The sequence below is a fragment of the Chiloscyllium punctatum genome, chromosome 7 (assembly GCF_047496795.1).
Source record: "Chiloscyllium punctatum isolate Juve2018m chromosome 7, sChiPun1.3, whole genome shotgun sequence".
NCBI lineage: Eukaryota > Metazoa > Chordata > Chondrichthyes > Orectolobiformes > Hemiscylliidae > Chiloscyllium > Chiloscyllium punctatum.
The window spans coordinates 123,232,427-123,253,196 of NC_092745.1; the positions used below are offsets into that span (position 1 = coordinate 123,232,427).

The window sequence follows — 20,770 nt, forward strand, 5'->3', positions numbered from 1 at the left end:
GGTCAAACACTCGCCGCTTTGCTGAGAGAGGGGTGAAGATGCTGTTATAAAAGGCAACATAGCTCATTGCAAGAAAGTTCCAGAAAATTCTGGCGTCTGGAAGAGAGGTGCATCAATGAAGGTCAAGATGACTTCCTGAAGGAAATATTTTCACCATAACTGTCTCTGTATATGGATAGATAACACTGGATTCATTAGCTGACACACTCTGCTTGATAGCAAGGCAGAGAGGGGGCTGGGGTGTACAGGAGCAGATGAGCACGGATACTGGTTTGGCATTCGGCCTGGTGCCTTTCTATAAAGGGAAAGTTATTCTTTTCAAAAACAGGCAGCAGCAGTGGCTGATAGAGACTGTTGAAAGTTGTCAAGTGGTGTGAAGGGAAACAGAGACGCTTGGTAACCAGAGCTGGGTGCCCAGCAGAGGGACTTTGAAAAGTGGATCTCTGGACAGTTATTAGTGAACTGAGGGTAATGCTTCCTTTTGCTGTTAATGCATAGGAACAGCATCTTGGTGAATCCTGGCTTAAGGTGGATAAAAAGATCAGGAGTTTTTTTTTGAAAACGCGCTGGAAATAATTTTCTCTTTTTTTGTTGTGGGGTGGGGAGAGGGGAGTAGGGAAAGTGGGAATAGAGTGACCCCACCTCCACTTTCAAGATATGAAGGGAGATGATTGGAACAACACCAGGGTCCCAGGTTTGATTCCAGCCTCGGGTGACTGTCTGTATGGAGTTTGCACATTCTCCCTGTGTCTGCGTGGGTTTCCTCCAGGTGCTCTGGTTTCCTCCCACAGTCCAAATATATGCAGGTCAGCTGAATTGCCCATGCTAAATTGCCCATAATGTTAGGTGCATTAGTCAGAAGGAAATGGGTCTGGGTGGGTTACTCTTCAGAGGGTCGGTGTCGACTGGTTGGGCCGAAGCGCCTGTTTCCACACTGTAGGGAATCTAATCTTATCTAAAAATCAACAGAAAAAAAACTGAATTAGGAACAAAATGCCTTAGGATTTTTACCGGGCTTCATGTTGCCACATGTCAAAATATGCTTGAAAGCCCCACAAATATCTCAGAGGTTAGGAGCAGGATTAGGCCATTTCGCCCTACCTCCCCTTATGGACCCTGAACCTCCACATTCCTCCCCACCATCCCCCCCCACCCCCAGCCCCCTAATCTTCAAGCCTCCATTCAACATGGTTGTGACTGGTCTTTTACTTTGACTCTCTTTTCTTTTCCACTGGTAAGACTTTGATTCTCTTTATGCCCAACAATTTATTGATTTCAATCCCAGTCCAAAATGAAGAATCTCATTTTGTAAATACAAGTGCTTGACTAGAGACCATTCATCAAAGAGCACTGTGCCAACCTGTGACTGCCACGCCTGTGATTTTGTGTTTATAAAATCTTCTGTGTAGTCATCAGACTCTGGATAAATTTGATGATAGATCTTTATTTTATTGCCATATTTTTCCTTTCTTCATTCTTACTGAGAAACAATTCTTTGGATATCACTGCAAAAAAAAGGCTTTTGTTTTTATGTACGTTTGATTGTGGACTGGAATGGTAAATGGGCTGGTGAAGAAATTGCTGTTCTTCAAATAATAGATTACTGAAACTCACAGTGAGTTGTGTTACACTGCTGCCTTGCATGCAGCGGGGCTGTGTGAGATAAGACAGCATGGCACCGAGCAATTCAGGGCAGTATCAGATTTGGCTGGCAACAGACTGCTGATTGGTTTGTACAGTTGCAGCCGCTTGTACATGTCAGGGGTTATCACCCTGGTGACAGCTCTCTGATTGGATCATGGGCAGCTGAACAGCTGGTGTGTGTGAATGACACAAGGGAGGAAGGTTTCCAGACTGGAAGAAGCAGAGTCTGTCTGTCTGTATGTGCAGCAAAGTAACTCAAGTCTGAAGACAGTTCTTTATTCTCTCCCTCCGTTTGCTGTTGCTGTAACCAGTAACTGTGAAACTGTAGGACAGTGTAAACAACAGAGTGACTCTTCAACAAGTGAGATTGAAGATGTTGGCAGGGTTTTGCCAGGGTTAGAGGGTTTGAACTATAGGGAGAGTCTGAATAGGCTGGAGCTATTTTCCCTGGAGCGTCGGACCTTATAGAGGTTAATAAAATTATGAGGGGCATGGATAGGGTTAAAAGACAAGGTCCAGAATGAGAGGGCATAGGTTTAGGGTGAGAGGGGAATGATTTAAAAGGGACCTAAGGGACGTTTTCTCTCAAAGGATGGTACATATATGGAATGAGCTGCCAGAGGAAGTGGTGGAGGCTGGTACAATTGTAATATTTAAAAGACATCTGGATGGGTACATGAATAGGAAGGGTTTAGAGGGATATGGGCCAAGTGCTGGGAAATGGGACTGGATTAATTTAGGATATCTGGCCAGCATGGATAAATTGGACTGAAGAATTCAGCCTTGCCTCTAGACTCAGAGATGTACAGCATGGAAACAAACCCTTCAGTCCAATTTATCCATGCTGGCCAGATATCCTAAATTAAGTTTGTTTCCATGCTGTACATCTCTGAGTCTAGAGGCAAGGCTGAATTCTTCTGTAGGAGCAAATTACTGCAGCTGCTGGAATCTGTACTGGAAGCAACAAACGCTGGAGATCACGGTGGATCAGGCAGCATCCATGGAGAGAGAGCAAGCTAATGTTTCGAGTCTAGATGACTCTTCATCAGAGCTGAATTGGTATAGAGGGGACGGCAATTACGATTCTGGTGAGGCCGTGATCCTGATGTCAGACTCAATTCCAGGTCAGGTATCCGGATGCGGCCCTGGTGGGACATTGGTCACAATCTTCCAGATGGTGGCCACTTAAGCTGCCTCCGGTTCAGAGGAAGGCTCATTGTGATGTCTGTCCTGTTGGGAAACGTGGGTGCTGCTATGGCAGGAGGTTGTAACAGTGTCTCAAAATGGAGATGATCTCTACGACTCAGGAGATTAAATTTTGTGCATGACCCCAGCAGGTGATCCATCATTGTGCAGGGTGACCTCTGTAGACGTTATCTTGTGGCCAGCTGATGTCAGTGCATCCCAATGTATCGATATTCAAGTGGAGGTATTCATGGGCTTTAAACCAGGAAGTATGAAAGTAGATTTAAATTGGGCTGAAGGGCCTGTTTCCATACTGTAAGTAATCTAAAAAAGAACCTGCCCATGACAAAGCCGTGTTGACTGTCAAATATTATCTTCTTTTTCTCTGAGTGTATATGTACCTTATCCCATATTATGGTCTCGTCAGTTTTCCCTCTATTGATGTCAAGCTGACAGGAGGGTAGTTTCCTGGATTATCCTTTGTCCCTTTCTTAAACAGTGGTGTCACATGTGCAATCCTCCACTGCCCTGGGATTAATCCTGTGCTCTGAGAGGTCTGGAAAATTTCTGTCAATGGTTCTGTAAATTACAGCCTTCCCCCTCTCAGCAATCTAGGATGTATCCCATCCGGGCCTGGAAACATCTCTACCTGGAGTGCTGCCAGCCTTTTGAGCACCTTTTCTTTATCTCTCACTATCCTGCCCAGTTGCCCAACACCCACATTTTTAACTGGGCCATTGTCACCATTTTCTAACTTGGTAAAATCAGAAACAAATTATTCATTTAGTACAACTGCCACACCCTTTGGTTTATTGAGCAGTTTACCCTGCTTATTCCCTATGGGCCCCACTCTATCCTTTGCTAACATTTTGTTGTTAATATGTTTGAAGGACAGTTTACTGTTTGTTTTAGTATCATATGCTATCTTTCCTCATACTTCCTCTTAACCTTCCCTCTTCCAGTCTTAGCCTCTCTCCTGCATTTAAGATATTCTGCTTGATTTCTGTTCCTATTAATAATCAAACATGCATCATTGCCTCCTTTTCTACTTCCTTATTTACTCCTCAGTGTCCTTTGCCATCCAGGGCACTCTAGCTTTGGGTACCCGTATATATTGTGTGCAGTTTTGGTCGTCATGCTATAGGAAGGACGTGGAGGCACTGGAACGGGTGCAGAAGAGGTTTACCAGGATGTTGCCTGGTATGGTAGGAAGATCATATGAGGAAAGGCTGAGGCACTTGAGGCTGTTTTCATTGGAGAAAAGAAGGTTTAGGGGTGACTTGATAGAGGTGTACAAGATGATTAGGGGTTTAGATAGGGTTGACCATGAGAATCTTTTTCCACGTATGGAGTCAGCTATTACGAGGGGGCATAGCTTTAAATTAAGGGGTGGTAGGTATAGGACAGATGTTAGGGGTAGATTCTTTACTCAGCGAGTCGTGAGTTCATGGAATGCCCTGCCAGTAGCAGTGGTGGACTCTCCCTCTTTATGGGCATTTAAATGGGCATTGGATAGGCATACGGAGGATAGTGGGCTAGTGTAGGTTAGGTGGGCTTGGATCGGCGCAACATCGAGGGCCAAAGGGCCTGTACTGCGTTGTATTTTTCTCTGTTCTATGTTCTATATTTCTCATGGGTATGTACCTAGCTTATACTCCATCTCTTGTTTGAAATTCTCTCATTTTCATCCACTGCTTTATTTACCAAATTTCCAAACAACCTGCTCCAGTTTAACTTTTGGGCACCGAAAATCAGCCCTTTTCCAGTCTGGGATCTTAATCATTGACTGATTTTTATCTTTTTCAAACTTAATATTGAACCTTATTGCATTATGATCGCTATTCCTCAAGTATTCACCCACTCTGATGTTCTCTTCATTTCCTGGCACCAGGTCCAGCACAGTTCCCTCCCTGGTCAGACTGGAACTGCACTGTTCCACAACATTTTCCTGGACACATGAGAGGAACTTCTCCCCTTCTGTGCTCCACACTCTACCTTTGTCCCCAGTCTACTTGAGGGGAATTGAAATCACCAGTTATCACAACCCTATTTGTACTGCAGATTTCCATAATTTTTTTAAAAATGCAACCATAGGACATGGATGCTGCTAGATGGCCAGCATTTACTGCCTGTCCCTAATTGCCCAGAGGGCAGTTAAGAATCAACCACATTGCTGTGGGTCTGGAATCACATTAGGCCAAGCCGGGTAGGGGTGGCAGTTTGGTTCGCTAAAGGATTTAGTGAACCAGATGGATTTTCATGACAATCGACAATGATTTCATGGACATCATTAGACTCTTAATTCCAGATTTTTTTTTGTAACTGAATTCAAATTCCACCATCTGCCATAATGAGGTCCATCAGCCATGATTGAATGGCGGAGTGGACTTGATGGGCTGAATGGCCTTATTTCTACTCCTATGTCTTATGGTCAAACTTGGATCCCCAGTGCTCTCTGGATTAGTACTGGATTAGTGGTGCTGGAAGAGCACAGCAGTTCAGGCAGCATCCAACGAGCAGCGAAATCAACGTTTCGGGCAAAAGCCCTTCATCAGGAATAAAGGCAGTGAGCCCACGCTTCAGGGTCACTGCCTTTATTCCTGATGAAGGGCTTTTGCCCGAAACGTTGATTTCGCTGCTCGTTGGATGCTGCCTGAACTGCTGTGCTCTTCCAGCACCACTAATCCAGTATTTGGTTTTCAGCATCTGCAGTCATTGTTTTTACCTCTCTGGATTAGTAGTCTAGCAATAATACCACTAGGCCTTCAGTTCCCCCAGGCAATCTGCCTACAAATGCTTGCTTCTGCTTTTACTTCTGTGACAGACTGAAACGCCACACTTCTTGTAAAATTAAACAGTTAGTCCAATAGAGGTTGTGTTTTAATAATTACACATTTGAATATCCAATCTTGTCAGCAAGGACATGTAATGGCATAGTTTGAGGAGGAGCAGAGATAATGGTTAGGAGTTTCCAGATTTTCATGTTTAACTGGACACATGCAGAGTCTGGAAATTGCCAACTAACTAATTCCATAAAGCAATGAACATTACTAACCTCATTGTAATCCGAAATGCAAAACTTGCGTCTTGCTTTTAATCTTGCTTTTTGTGCACCTTCTTCCACATACGTACCATTGTATTCCTCTCTCAGTTCTATTACCCTAATGCACTTGGTAGGGTCTGTCCCCCCCCAGACGTGATCGACGATGCCCTCCACCGCATCTCCTCCACTTCCCGCTCCTCCACCCTTGAGCCCCGCCCCTCCAACCGCCACCAGGACAGAACCCCACTGGTCCTCACCTAGCACCCCACCAACCTCCATATACAGCGTATCATCCGCCGTCATTTCCGCCACCTCCAAACGGACCCCACCACCAGGGATATATTTCCCTCCCCTCCCTTATCAGCGTTCCTAAAGGACCACTCTCTCCGTGACTCCCTCGTCAGGTCCACACCCCCCACCAACCCAACCTCAACTCCCGGCACCTTCCCCTGCAACCGCAAGAAATGCAAAACTTGCGCCCACACCTCCCCCCTTACTTCCCTCCAAGGCCCCAAAGGATCCTTCCATATCCGCCACAAATTCACCTGCACCTCCACACACATCATTTACTGCATCCGCTGCACCCGATGTGGCCTCCTCTATACTGGGGAGACAGGCCACCTACTTGCGGAACATTTCAGAGAACAACTCTGAGACACCCGGACCAACCAACCCAACCACCCCGTGGCTCAACACTTCAACTCCTCCTCCCACTCCACCATGGACATGCAGGTCCTTGGACTCCTCCATCGCCAGACCATAGCAACACGACGGTTGGAGGAAGAACGCCTCATCTTCCGCCTAGGAACCCTCCAACCACAAGGGATGAACTCAGATTTCTCCAGTTTCCTCATTTCCCCTCCCCCCACCTTGTCTCAGTCAAATCCCTCGAACTCAGCACCGCCTTCCTAACCTGCCATCTTCTTCCTGACCTCTCCGCCCCCACCCCCACTCCGGCCTATCACCCTCACCTTAACCTCCTTCCACCTATCGCATTTCCAATGCCCCTCCCCCAAGTCCCTCCTCCCTACCTTTTATTTTAGCCTGCTGGACACACTTTACTCATTCCTGAAGAAGGGCTCATGCCCAAAACGTCGATTCTCCTGCTCCTTGGATGCTGCCTGACCTGCTGCGCTTTTCCAGCAATACATTTTCAGCTCTGTACTGCCCGCAAAACAAAACATCTCATTGTTCCTATGGACATGTGACAGTGTTAATGTTCATCAGTGTGCCCTTTTAGAGTCATAGAGATGTACAGCACAGAAACAGACCCTTCGGTCTAACTCGTCCATGCTGACCAGATATCCCAACCCAATCTAGTCCCACCTGCCAGCACCTGGTTCATATCCCTCCAAACCCTTCCTATTCATATACCCATTCAAATGCCTTTAAATGTTGCAGTTGTACCAGCCTCCACCACATCATCTGGCAGCTCATTCCATACACGTACCACCCTCTGCGTGAAAAAGTTGCCCCTTAGGTCTCTTTTATATCTTTCCCTTCTCACCCTAAACATATGCCCTCTAATTCTGGACTCCCCCACCCCAGGGAAAAGACTTTGTCTATTTATCCTACCCATGCCCCTCATAATTTTGTTGAGTTTAAGCCTGCCCAATAGTTGTTCCTCAACAAAGTGACTGAAAGAACGTGATCATTATATGGTCATTGTCACATTGCTATTTGTGGGAGCTTGCTCAATTTAGATGCCATGCATCCTACATTGGGACAAGGTCTGTACTTCCCTCTATGATGCTTCAGAACAGCCTGGGATTTTCAAAGCTGCTAATGAATGGCAAGCTGTCTTTATATTGTAAATATAAACTCTGGTTGGATATATTCCTACTTAACCTTTGAGTCATTGCAAAGATGTGTCGAATGGAAAAATGTTGATGAGACATTAATTTTTTTTACGTGCTAGTGAGATTGCTGAAGAATTTGCCACAATTTGCATTTTGGGAAGTGGGAGAGGGTCCAACTGCAGCTGGTCTTGGAGTTGATGTAACTGCTGAAGAATGGCAAATTTTGCCAAGGGATACAATTGACGTCTATTTCTACTCACTGATCATTCGGCTGCCGTTTCAACACCGAATGAAGCCCAAAGACGACAACTCATGTTCAAGCTCCACCATTAAATGGGGGATCATTACAAAATTCCGCTCGAGTCTGAGTGACAGGTAGATATGGGGCTGAGATTGAGACTGAGACAGTTCAATGTTGCTCCCTCTCTAAGAGCCTTGTGGGTGTCACTATCCATCATAACTGCAGGGGGTTCACCAACACCTTCTCAAGGGCGGTAAGGGATGAGAAATAAATGCTGGCCTAGTCAGTAACACACATGAAGGAATGAAGAAAAAAATAAAAATCTGCCTTATGTTCATTGAGGGATATAAATAGACCAGGCTGTGGGGAATAACAGAGTTTAGATCAGAGTGGTGCTGGAAAAGCACAGCAGGTCAGGCAGGGGGAGCAGGAAAATCAACGTTTCAGGCAAAAGTGCTTCATCTTGCATGAAGGAAAACACTGATTGTCCTGCTCCTCGGATGCTGCCTGACCTGCTATGCTTTTCCAGCACCACTCTGATCTAAACTCTAGTTTCCAGCATCTGCAGTCTGCACTTTTGCCCTGTGGGGAATAACAATGCTGTCCTCCACAATAATGCTACTGTATCATCTGTGTCCAGATGAGAGGTCAGATGGGCCCTTGATTTAACACCCATTGAAAGGTTAGCACCACTGACAATGCAGCACTCCTTCAGCACTGTGTTGGCTTGTTGGCTGAGATTATTCTGCCAAGGCCCAAAGTGAGACTTGAACCGATGAGCGTCTGAGTCCAAGAGCTGGAGCCCACTGGAGCAGTTCAAGATGACACAACTTAGCAGGAGGCCAGGTATCGGATTGCCACTGACAGGCCCGTGAGTGGTGAAGTCAGTGGTAGCAGAACTGGACAGCTGCCCACTGTAGCAGCAGGCAGCCAAGTGATGTGCTTTATTGTCCACTTGGATATAATGTAAATGCATCACCGATATGATTTAATCCTGCCTCCCTGATGTTGTGAAACGCATTCAAGTGACCTGCGCAGTGAAAGTTACAGTTTAACTGAGGCTTCCTTCACTCGGTGTGAGGGTCCTTTTAACTTCCAGGAGTGTGAGCAGGTAGTGCTGGCTCCAAAGTCTAAAGGGGCAGTGCACGGTAGAGGTGCAATTGGACCATCCCTTACAGCAGCTTCACAAAATGGAGCATAACCTCATAGAGTCATAGAGATGTACAGCACGGAAACAGACCCTTCAGTCCAACTTGTCGATGCTGACCAGATATCCTAAATTAATCTTGTCCCACTTGCCAGCACTTGGCCTATATCCCTTTAAACCCTTCCTATTCATGTACCCATCCAGATGTACAATTGTACCAGCCTCCACCACTTCTCATTCCATACACGCACCACCCTCGGCATAAAAAAGGTTCCTCCTTAGGTCTCTTTTAAATCTTTCCCCTCTCACCCTAGAACTATCCCCTCTAGTTCTGGACAACCCTACCCTGCGGAAATGTCTATTTACCCTATCCATGCCCCTCCTGATTTTATAAACTTCTATAAGGTCATCCCTCAGCCTCTGAATCCCTTGTTTCCATTTCTTTGCTTGTCTTGGCTTCGCTCTTATTTTTGCTTTCAGGCAGCAGCACACCTGCTCTAGGCACAACATTGTCTCTTAATTTCTTGCCCATTTTCCCAGTGACCCTGGGAGAATAGCACTTCTGTCATTTAATGTGTCTTGTCTTTCACCCAAACACTGATGGTTCCTTTTATCCTCATCCTTTCTGTCCCTTGCCCAGAACCAGTTGCACCTCCATCTTTCCCCTGTTCTGATGAAAAGTCAGAGACCTGGAGGATTCGGTGAAATGTCTGGTGTTGTCCCGCCAGTGCGGAAAGAGGCCATTCAGCCCATTGAGTCTGCACTGACCCTCTGAAGAGCATCCCACCTCGTCTCAACCCCCTACCCTATGCCTGTAGCCCTGCATTTCCTATGACTAATCCACCTAACCTGCACATCCGTGAGGCAATTTAACATGGCCAATATGCTCAATCTGCATATCTCTGGACTGTGGGGGGAAACCGTAGTACCCAAAGGAAACCCATGCAGACACAGAGTGAATGTACAAACTCCACACAGTCACCCAAGAGTGGAATCGAACCTGGGTCCCTGCTACCTGCTAAGCTGCCGTACCATCCAAGTCAACATTAATGTTCCTTCCAAGAGCCAGTGCGGTATTCTTCCAAGGAGTCAATGTGGGTCTGAGACACCCAGAAAACTCAGATCATCCTCCCACTAACTCTGTCCTGCTTTCCATAGATAATGGTAAAAACAATGACTGCAGATGCTGGAAACCAGATTCTGGATTAGTGGTGCTGGAAGAGCACAGCAGTTCAGGCAGCATCCAAGTAGCTTCAAAATCGACGTTTCGGGCAAAAGCCCTTTATCAGGAATAAAGGCCTTACTCCTGATGAAGGGCTTTTGCCCGAAACGTCGATTTTTGTTTCCACGGATAATGTCGCATCCTGCTGAGCATTTCCAGCATTTTCTGCTTTCATTGCAGATTTTCCGGCCTCTGCAGTATTTGATTTTTCCTGCAATTGCTCTCGAGCTGTGATGATTTTGATTAATCATCTTTTTTTAAATCCTCTAATTTTGAATGTTTTATCTGATGGCTGTGGTTAGAATGGTAGCTCACTGTTCTCACATGGTTCTGGGTTCCCATGCAGGTCCAGGGGTTTTGGAGATTGGTGCCTTTCAAATAAAATGTTAACAGTTTGCTTACCTACAGTGTAGAAACAGACCCTTCGGCCCAACAAGCCCACACTGACCCTCCGAAGAATACACACCCAGACCCATTTCCCTCTGACTAATGCACCTAACACTAGGGGCAATTTAGCATGGCCAATCCACCTGACCTGCACATCTTTGGACTGTGGGAGGAAACCGGAGCACCCAGAGGAAACCCACGCAGACACAGGGAGAATGTGCAAACTCCACACAGACAGTCACCTGAGGCTGGAATTGAACCTGGTGTCTTGGTGCTGTGAGGCAGCAGTGCTAACCACTGAGCCACTGTGCCACCCCAGGTATTAGCTCAAAGAAGAATCATGGTTGGGTAGTTTTCCCACAGTGATCTGGCCAATATTTATCCCTTTATTAATGTCACAAATAATAGATTATATGGTTGTTGTGATATTGTTAGTGTAGGATATAGTCGAGCGTAATGATTAGCTGCTGCATTTCACTGGTGACTACACTTAAAAACAAAATGACCTCATGGCATGTAAACTGGAAGGTGCTATGTAAATATAGAAACATAGGAAGTAGGAAAATATCGAAAATTAACCATTCAGCCCTTCAAGCCTGCTCCATCATTCAATATGGTCATGACTGATCATCCAACTGTCCCCACTGTCACCCCATGCCCTTTGATTTCTTTAGAAGTAAGAATGAAATCTGACTCCTTCTTGAAAACATTCAGTGTTTTGACCTCTGCAGTTTCCTGTCACTCTCTGGGTGAAGAAATTTCGAAACAGAAACAACCGAAAGAATTGCAGATGCTGGAGATCAGAAACAAAACCAGAAACTCAGCAGGACTGGCAGCACCTGTGGAGAGAAAGCAGAGTTAACGTTTCGGGTCCAGTGGCCCTTCCTCAGAAATTTCTCCTCATCTCAGCCCGAAATGGCTCCCCTATATCTTTGGACTATGACCCCTGCTGCTGATCTCCCCGGTTAATGGGAATGAATATCTTTCCAGCATCGACCCCGTCTAATCCTCTCAGAATTTTATGGGTTTTTATGAGACCCCTGTCCTGCGTATATTCTGTAAATACCAATGAATAATACAAGTCTTCCTTTCTCTTATTGAAAAGGGTACAAGCTCACTGCATCCCAGCCTCTGACAATATCACATAAGACTAGTTTACAACCTATTTATTTCTTGGGATGAAGGCTAGAAGTTATTGCCCCCATCTGGTTTATGTGCATTGGCAGTTTGATTTGACTGGAAGGATTGCTCAGTTGGTTCAAAGGCGAGTTAAGTATTGCCCTTTGAAATCCATTTCAACCACCATAATTTCTTTGATTGAACCTTCTCTCAACTGTGCGCCTCACATTTACCAATTCGCTATTCAGACTCCTCTGGGAAACAATCTGTACTTTGATTGGCCTGGAGTCTCCAATCATGATGGATAAATCTCTGTGTGAACATTTGTTAGGTAGAAAACATCATGCAGACAGTTTTGAATCGATGAAATCTTTTATTTATTAGTTATAACAATCTTGCAACTGAAGAAAAAGCTGCAATGCAAAGGGAGTTGGGGAGACTTGTGCACGAAACACAGAAAGCTAGCACACTGGAGCAGCAGGTAAGTAGGAAGGAAGGGTTTATGCCCGAAATGTTGACTCTCCTGCTCCTCAGATGCTGCCTGACTTGCTGTGCCTTTTCCAGCGCCACGTTTTTCGACTCTCCAGCATCTGCATTCCTCATTTTCTCTTAAAGGAATGTTGGGCCCTTATTTCAAGGGGGTTGGAGTATAGAGTAGGGAAGTCTTACTGCAATTGTACAAGATGCTGGTGAGACCACATCTGGAGCACTGTGAGCAGTTTTGGTCCCATTATTTAAGGAAAAATGTCATTTCATTGGAGGCAGTTCAGAGACGATTCACTAGGATGATCCTTGGGATGGAAGTATTGTCTTATGATCAAAGGTTAAACAGCTTAGGACTCCACTCATTTGAATGTAGAAGAATGAAAGGTGATCTTGTCGAAACATTTGACATTCTTAATGGCATTGACAGGACAAATGCTGAGAGGATGTTTCCCCTCATGGGAGAATCTAGGACTAAAGGCCATGGTCTCTTAGGGATGTCAATTTAAGACAGAGATGAGGAGAAATTTCTTCTCTCAAAGGGTTATGAGTCTTTGGATCTCCTTGTGAGAGGGGGCAGACATAGATAGATGCTTGACCAGTCAGGGAATGAAGAGTAATGGGGAAAGGGCAGGAAATTGGATTGAGCCATGATCCTATTGAATGGCCTATTAGGAGCCAAATGGATGCTGCCTGAACTGCTGTGCTCTTCCAGCACCACTAATCCAGAATCTGATGAGCCAAATGGCCTATTCCTGTTCCTATTTCTTACGATCTTACGGTCCTTTGGCTGATAAAGAATATTTGACTGGGTAGGGTGACTGGTTTGACATGGTGCAGCGATATTCAAGGTCCAATTTGAGTAGACAACTTTACATTGCCTGGTCTTTATTTGATGTTGAAGTCTTGACATTAACACAAGTTTAGGGAAGCAGATCAGCCATGAATTAATTGATTGGCAGGGCAAGTTCAAAAGTGTGTTGCTGGAAAAGCACAGCAGGTCAGGCAGCATCCAAGGAGCAGGAATTCCTGATGAGGGGCTCCGGCCCGAAACATTGATTTTCCTGCTCCTTGAATGCTACCTGACTTGCTGTGCTTTTCCAGCAACACACCCTAGACTCTAATCTCCAGCATCTGCAGACCTCACTTTCTCCTAGGACAAGTTCAAAGGTTGAATGGCCATAAATGTAACAAATGGATTACAGTGGTTCAAGCAGGCAGCTCATCACCACTTTCTCCAGGGCGACTGGGGATGGATAATAAACACTGGACCTGTCAGTGACATTCATATCCTGATCAATAAAGTAAACTGAAGAGTCTGCATCACTGCAGCTCGCTTGTGTAAATGCTCAGATCCAATCTGATTGTTCCTGTTTATACAGACAGGGAAACTGACATCACAGTCAGAGACACCGAAGACTTCTGTCTGAGAGACACCACCAGCATCGCATCGACAGACTCTTTTGTCTCAGCAGCTGAAGTGAGTACGTTCCGAATGCATGCAGCACCACTCTCTACAATTTGACTGACTTTATCTCCCAACATTAAAAGAAGGTCCCTGAGTGTCCCTCGATGTTTCCCTTAGTGTCTCCCAGTGTGTGTCTCTATCTCTATCTCTCTGTGTCTCTCTCTCTATCTCCCTGTGTCTCCCTGTGTCTCTCTGTCTGTCTCCCTCTGTGTCCCTGTCTCTCTCTCCCTGTGTCTCTCCCTCTATCTCCCTGTGTCTCTCCCTCTATCTCCCTGTGTGTCTCTCTCTCTCTCTCTCTCTCTCTCTGTCTCTCCCTCTATCTCTATGTGTCTCTCCCTCTATCTCCCTGTTGTGTCGCTCTCTGCCTCTCTCTGTCTCCCTGTGTCTCCCTGTGTGTCACTCTATGTTCCTGTGTGTCTTCCTGTGCCTCCGTCTGTCTCCCTGTCTCTCCCTCTCTGCTCCCTGTGCCTCCCTTTGTCTCTCTGTCTCTCCCTGTGTCACTTTATGTTTCTGTTTATCTCCCTGTGTCTCCCCATGTCTCTCTCTCTCTCTGCATCCCTGTGCCTCCCTCTGTCTCTCTGTCTCTCCCTGTGTCACTTTGTGTCCCTGTGTGTCTCCCTATGTCTCTCTGTCTCTGCTCCCTGTGTCTCTCTCTGTCTCTCCCTGTGTCACTGTGTTTCTGTTTGTCTTCCTGTGTCTCCCTATGTCTCTCAGTCTCTCTGCCTCCTTCTGTCTCTCTGTCTCTCCCTGTGTCACTCTGTGTTTCTGTGTGTCTCCCTATGTCTCTCTCTCTCTCTCTGCTCCCTGTGTCTCTCTCTGTCTCTCCCTGTGTCACTGTGTTTCTGTTTGTCTTCCTGTGTCTCCCTATGTCTCTCAGTCTCTCTGCCTCTCTCTGTCTCTCCCTGTGTCACTCTGTGTTTCTGTGTGTCTCCCTGTGTCTCTCTGTGCCTCCCTTCACTTTCCATATTTGCAGCTACTACTGGGATGTTTCTTGTAACCTCTCCAGTGAAACCTGATGAAAAATACTTGTTCATTTCATCCATAAATCTTTGTGTTTGAGGAATTAAGAATGGAAAATGACTTTCTGTAGGACTAATGCTTGCTTTGTTAACTTTTCTTAATGTTTAGAAACACTGCTTGTTTTTATATTTTTCTACTTTTCACACAGGCTTTAATTTTTCCCTCTTCTAAGTTATTATTTACTATCCAGTATAGTGTCCAGTCTTTTGACCTGTCGCCCATCTTCGTGCAATTATAGGCTTTTTCTTTAAGTTTGTTGTGATTTTAACTTGTTTGTTTGACCTTGGATAATGGGTTCTCCCTTGGAATTTTTCTTTCTTTTTGAAATGTAACTATTCTGTATATTCTGAAATATCCCATTAAATGTCTGCTGTTGTATCTCTGTTGACCTACCTGGTAACCTAATTTGCTAATTCACTTTAGCTAGGTCTAATTGCATCCTTCATAATTGCCCTTTAAAAGCTTAAAAGGCCTAGTCTTAGCCCCATTCTTCTCTCCCTCAAACTGAATATAAAATTCAGTCTGTTGATGGTCACATTTATTTGCCATAAAATCAGTAATTAAATCTTTCTCATTGCAAGATACTATATCCAGTATAGCCTGCCTTCTGTTTGGCTCAGAAACTAACCTGAAAATATTCTATAAACTCCTCATTCAAGCTACCTCTGCCTATTTGATTTCCTACTCTATATGTAGGTTAAAAGCCTTCATGATCATTACCATATCTTTCTAAGAAGCTTATTATATCTTCTAATGTTCTCCAACCATGCTGTACATCTCACTGACTCTATCTTACCATGTGGTTACTTTGAGGGGACCAGTGCACCTCTCCTACAAGTGACTTCCTATCTTCAGCATTTCTCATCTCTACCCAAGATGCTTTTACTTTATTTCTTGAAATTTAGACATCGCCCGCTGTTGTGCTAAGATAGCATTAATTAATAGGACCTCCACTCTATCTTTTCCTAGCTGCCAATCCTTCCTAAATGTCAAGTGCCCTTCAATATTCAAGTCCCAATCTTCTTCATCCTCCAGCCATGTCTCTGTAATGGCTGTCAGATTATACTTGTTTATTTTGATTTGTGCTATCTGTTCATCCATTTTGTTTGGAATGCCATGTGCAATCAGATACAGAGCCTTAAGGTTGGTCCTTTCATTACTTCTGTAATCCCAAGCCTTATCTGTTTATTTATTGTTAACTTTGTACTTTCTATCCTTTTCTGTTAAAATCTGTTGTGATTTCTTGTATTTATATCTTGTCTCTTACCTTGCCTCTACTCTTTAGTTTACCATATTTTCCCAAATTTGGTTCCATGCCCAAAAATATAAGTTAAAAATCTCTCTACTTCCCTTATAATGGGGCTCCTCAAACAGTGGCCCTAATGGTCACCGCTCTCAATTGTCATAAAACAAAACAACTGGTTCACTATTGTCCTTTAATCATACAATCCTTACAGTGCAGATAGAGGCCATTCAGCCCTTCACATCTGCACCAGCCCTCCGAAGAGCAAACCACCCAGACTCAGCCCTCCAGCCTCTCCCTGTAACTCCCCATTTCCCATGGCTAATCCACCCAGCCTGCATATCCCTGGATACTATGAGCAATTTAGCATGGCCAATCCACCTAGCCTGCACATCTTTGGACTGTGGGAGGAATCCAGAGCACCTGGAGGAAACCCACGCAGACAGGGGGAGAAGGTGCAAGCTGCAAATACACAGTCACCCAGTTCCCTGGTGCTGTGAGGCAGCAGTGCTAACCATGTTAGGGAAGGAAATCTGCCATCCTTATCTGGTCTGGCCTACATATGACTTGAGACCCACAGCAATGTGGTTGACGCTTAACTGCCCCTGGGCAATTAGAGATGGGCAATAAATTTGAATTTGAATTGAATTTATTGTCATGTGTACTGAGGCAAAGTGAAAAGCTTTTTCTTTCGAGCAATACAGGCAGATCACAGAGTTAAGTAGCATAGATAAGTAAATAATAGGTAAACAGGCAAAAACAAAGACACAGGTACGGGCGAATGTTAAGAATTTGTGAGTCCATTCAGTATTCTAACAACAGTTGGGGAGAAACTGTTTCGAAACTGGCTGGTGCATGTGTTTAGGCTTCTGTACTGCCCCTTGATGGTAGAGGTTGTAGAAAAACATTTCCAGGGTTGGATGGATCTTTGAGAACGCTGGCACCTTTCCTTGACAGCGGGCCTGGTAGATAATACTGGCCACATCCCATGAACGAATGAAAAAGATGGAAATCATCCCAATAGTACAGCCCCAATTTCCCCATTACTGGCGCCTCATGAACCAGAACCCCTTTCTCCTGCCTCTGTCCCTGAGTCAGTCTAATCTTATTTTCCCTTTGCCAATTTTCACATGGACCAGGTAATAATCTATGGATTATTAACTTGCCTGAAACCTCATATTGAACATGGAGAACCTCTTTCCTCATCCTGCCAATGTCTTTGGTACCTATATAGACTATGATGACTGGATCCTACACCTTCCCTGAGCAGATATCCTGATATCTGCCATCGAGCACGCAACACAGCCTTCTGGAGGATTCCTCTTGCATGCAGAGAACGGTGCCAGTCCCAAAAGCAAAGACCTACAGGCACTGGAATCTGAAACAAATACAGAAATTGATGGTAAAACTCAGCATTATTGGAGAGAAAGCAGGGTTACTGTTCTGGGTTAAGTGGCCCTTAACCCCAGTCTCCCAGTTTCTCCATTTCGATCGGCTCTCTTCTGATAATGCTACCTTCTGCGGGGGGGTCTCAGAAATATCCATCTTATTCCTCAACAGGGGATTAAACATCAGTGTGGTTAACAGAGCCCTCAGCATGTCAGACAAATGTGCCGCACTTCAGCCCTCACCCCCTACCTTCCCTTCCAGGACACCGATAGGGTCTCCTCATCCTCACCTATATCCCACCAGCCTCCACATCCAAAAGGGTCAAAAGCCGCCATTTCTGCCACCTCTGGTGAGATGCCACCACCAGACACAATTCTCCTCCCCTCCCTTTGTCAGCCTTTCATAAGGACCATTCCCTCTGGGACACCCTGGTCCACTCCCCTTCCCGTTTATTTCCTCCCTCCTCCTATCTGACACCCCAGACACAGCTTGCATGTGAAGCAGTGCAATGCTTGCACTTCAATCAATCTTGTCTACTATACTCGCTGCTCACAATGTGCTCTTCTCTACGCCAGGGAGTCTGCTTTGCAGAACACCTATGTTCAGTCTGCAAAAATGACCCTGAGCTTCAAGTTGCCTGCCATTTTGACATGCCACCCTGTTCTGGCCAACATCCCGATCTGAGGCTTGCTGCACTACTCCAGTGAAGCTCAACACAAGCTGGAAGAACAACACCACATTTTCTGTTTGCAGTCACTGTAACCTTCTGGACTTAATCTCGAGTTCAATAACTTTTAAGCTTGAGTGCCTTCTCCCATGTCCTTCCCCACACCAACATACCAGGCCCTGTCATCACATGGTTTGCTTTCATCACAACCAAGCCATTTTCACCCACTAGTGGTTCCTATTACCACTGTTTCTTTCTCCCTGGCTCCCTATAATCCATCTCTTTGCCTGCCCACCTGCTGTTCTCTTTCTGTCTCTTTCCCTCTCCCTCTCTCCCTGGACCCCACCTCCATCCATCATTACTCCTTTACCTTTACTACTTGAAAGTCTAGACGCCTCTGAAAAGAGACACATTATTTTTCATCTTGCACATATTAGGACAAGCAGAAGAGTGCCAAATTGCAAGCAATCACAAGAACATGTATGACAGGAGCAAATGATGCTGAAAAGTACAGAGAACCATAGAATTCCTACAGTGTGAAAACAGGTCATTTGGCCCAACAAGTTCACACTGACCCTCCGAAGAGTAACCCACCCAGAACCATTCCCCACCCTAGCTCTGTACATTTACCACCAACTAATGCACCTAACTTACACACCCGTGAACACTATGGGGAAATTAGCAAGGGCAATTCACCAAACCTGCACACCTTTGGACTGTGGGAGGAAACCCACGCAGATATGCAGAGAATGTGCAAACTCCATACAGAGAGTCACCTGAGGCTGGAATCAAACCCAGGTCCCTGATGCTGTGAGGCCACCGTGCAATCCCAACAAGGACATAGGTTTGCCAAGTACTCAGACTTTTTGTTCTAATATGCAATATTTGAATGTATTCCTATACCTCTCTGTTGCTTTCTCCATGACAACAGCTCAGCCACAAGACTAGGAGCAGAATTAGGCCATTTGGCCCATTGAGTCTGCTCCACCATTCGATCATGGCTGATATGTTTCCTAACCTCCATTCTCCTGCCTTCCCCCTGTAACCCTTGATCCCTTTGCTAATCAAGAACCTGTCAATGTCTTAAAAACACTCAAACACTTTGCCACAGAGGGCAGTGGAGGCCATGCGTCCTAGGGATTCACCATCCTCTTGCAGAAGAAATTCCTCCTCACCTCAGTTCTGAAGGGTCATCCCTTCACTCTGAGGCTGTGCCCTTGGGTCCTAGTCTCTCTGACTAGTGGAAGCATCTTCTCCACATTCATTCTATCCAGGCCTTTCAGTATTCTATAAGTTTCAATCAGATTTCCCCCTCATCCAGAATCTTCAAGTCCTTCATCCCGGGATCATTCTTGTCAACTTCTTTTGGACCTCCTCCAAGGCCAGCCACTCTTTCCTTAGATATGGGGCCCACCCTATTCCAAAAATGGTTGAACCTAAGCTTTATACAGCCTCAATACCACATCCCTGCTCATGTATTCTGGAAATAAATGCTAACACTGCATTTGCCTTCCAGACTGCCAACTGAGCGTGCACGTTAACCCTTAAAAGCATCCTGATCTAATCCTAAGTCCCTCTGTGCATCAGATTTCTGAAACCTTTCCTTATTTAGAAAATAGTTTATGCCTCGGTTCTTCTAACCAAAGTGCACAATCTCACACTTTCCCACATTACATTCCATCTACAATCTCTTTGCTAAACATTGACTGCTACCCACCCCCTTCTCATAGCCATCCCCTTATCTGCTGAGCCTGTAGATAGATTTCTGACCTCTTCCACACTGTCTGCCCTATTACTTGGTTCTGGAAACTTTAATAACCTCTGCTGAGCCTTCTCCCCCAACCCTCCCTTTAAGTCATTCAAAGTCCTTGTGACTTTGATTTATCTCAATTTGCACTATCAGTTTATCTCACTTGTAGAGTCATGGAGTCATACATGGAAGCAGTCCAACCAGTCCATGCCGACCACAATCCCAAACTAAACTCGTCCCACCTGCCTGCACTTGGCACATATCCCTCCAACCATTTTGTATTCATGTATTTATTTAAATGTCTTTTAAAGGTCATAACTGTACCTGCATTCACCACTTCCTCTGGACATTCATTTCACACACGAACTATTCTCTGTGTAAAAAGGAATTGTCCCTCATGTTGTCTTTAAATCTATCTCCTCTCACCTTAAAATTTGCCCCCGAGCCTTGAAACACCTACCTATGGAAAAGACACTTGCCATTCATCTTATCTATACATGTTATGATTTTATAAACCTCTATAAATTCACCCCACAATGACCTGTGCTCCAGTGAAAAAAGTCCCAGCCTCTCATTATAACTCAAGCCCTCCGTCCCTGGCAACATCCTGGTAAATTGTTTCTGAACCCTCTCCGGCTTAATAATACCCTTTCTATGACAGAGCAACCAGAACTGGACACTGTATTCCGGAAGCAGCCTCACTAACATCTATCCTGTATAACCTCAGTGTAACATCCCAACTCTGATACTCAAAGATCTGAGCAATGAAGGCAAGCATGCTAAATGCCTTCTTCACCACCCTATCTCTATGTTATGCAAACTTCAAAGAATTATGTACCTGAAATGCAAGGATTTTCTGTTGTACAACACCACCCAAGGTTCTAATTTTAACTGCATAAGTCTTAAACTTGCTTGTTTTACCATAATGCGATACCTCGCATTTATCCGAATTAAACTCCATCT

General features: G+C 45.1%; 1 protein-coding gene across 2 annotated transcripts in view; it reads left to right on the top strand.

Annotated features, from left to right (window-relative positions):
• miga1 (mitoguardin 1) overlaps positions 1–20,770 on the top strand; it is a 125,913-nt gene that overhangs the window by 58,176 nt on the left and 46,967 nt on the right. For both annotated transcript variants that reach the window (XM_072574766.1, XM_072574767.1), the window contains exon 8: positions 13,653–13,750. In XM_072574766.1, the coding sequence (XP_072430867.1) occupies positions 13,653–13,750 (98 nt within the window). The remainder of the gene's footprint in view (positions 1–13,652; positions 13,751–20,770) is intronic.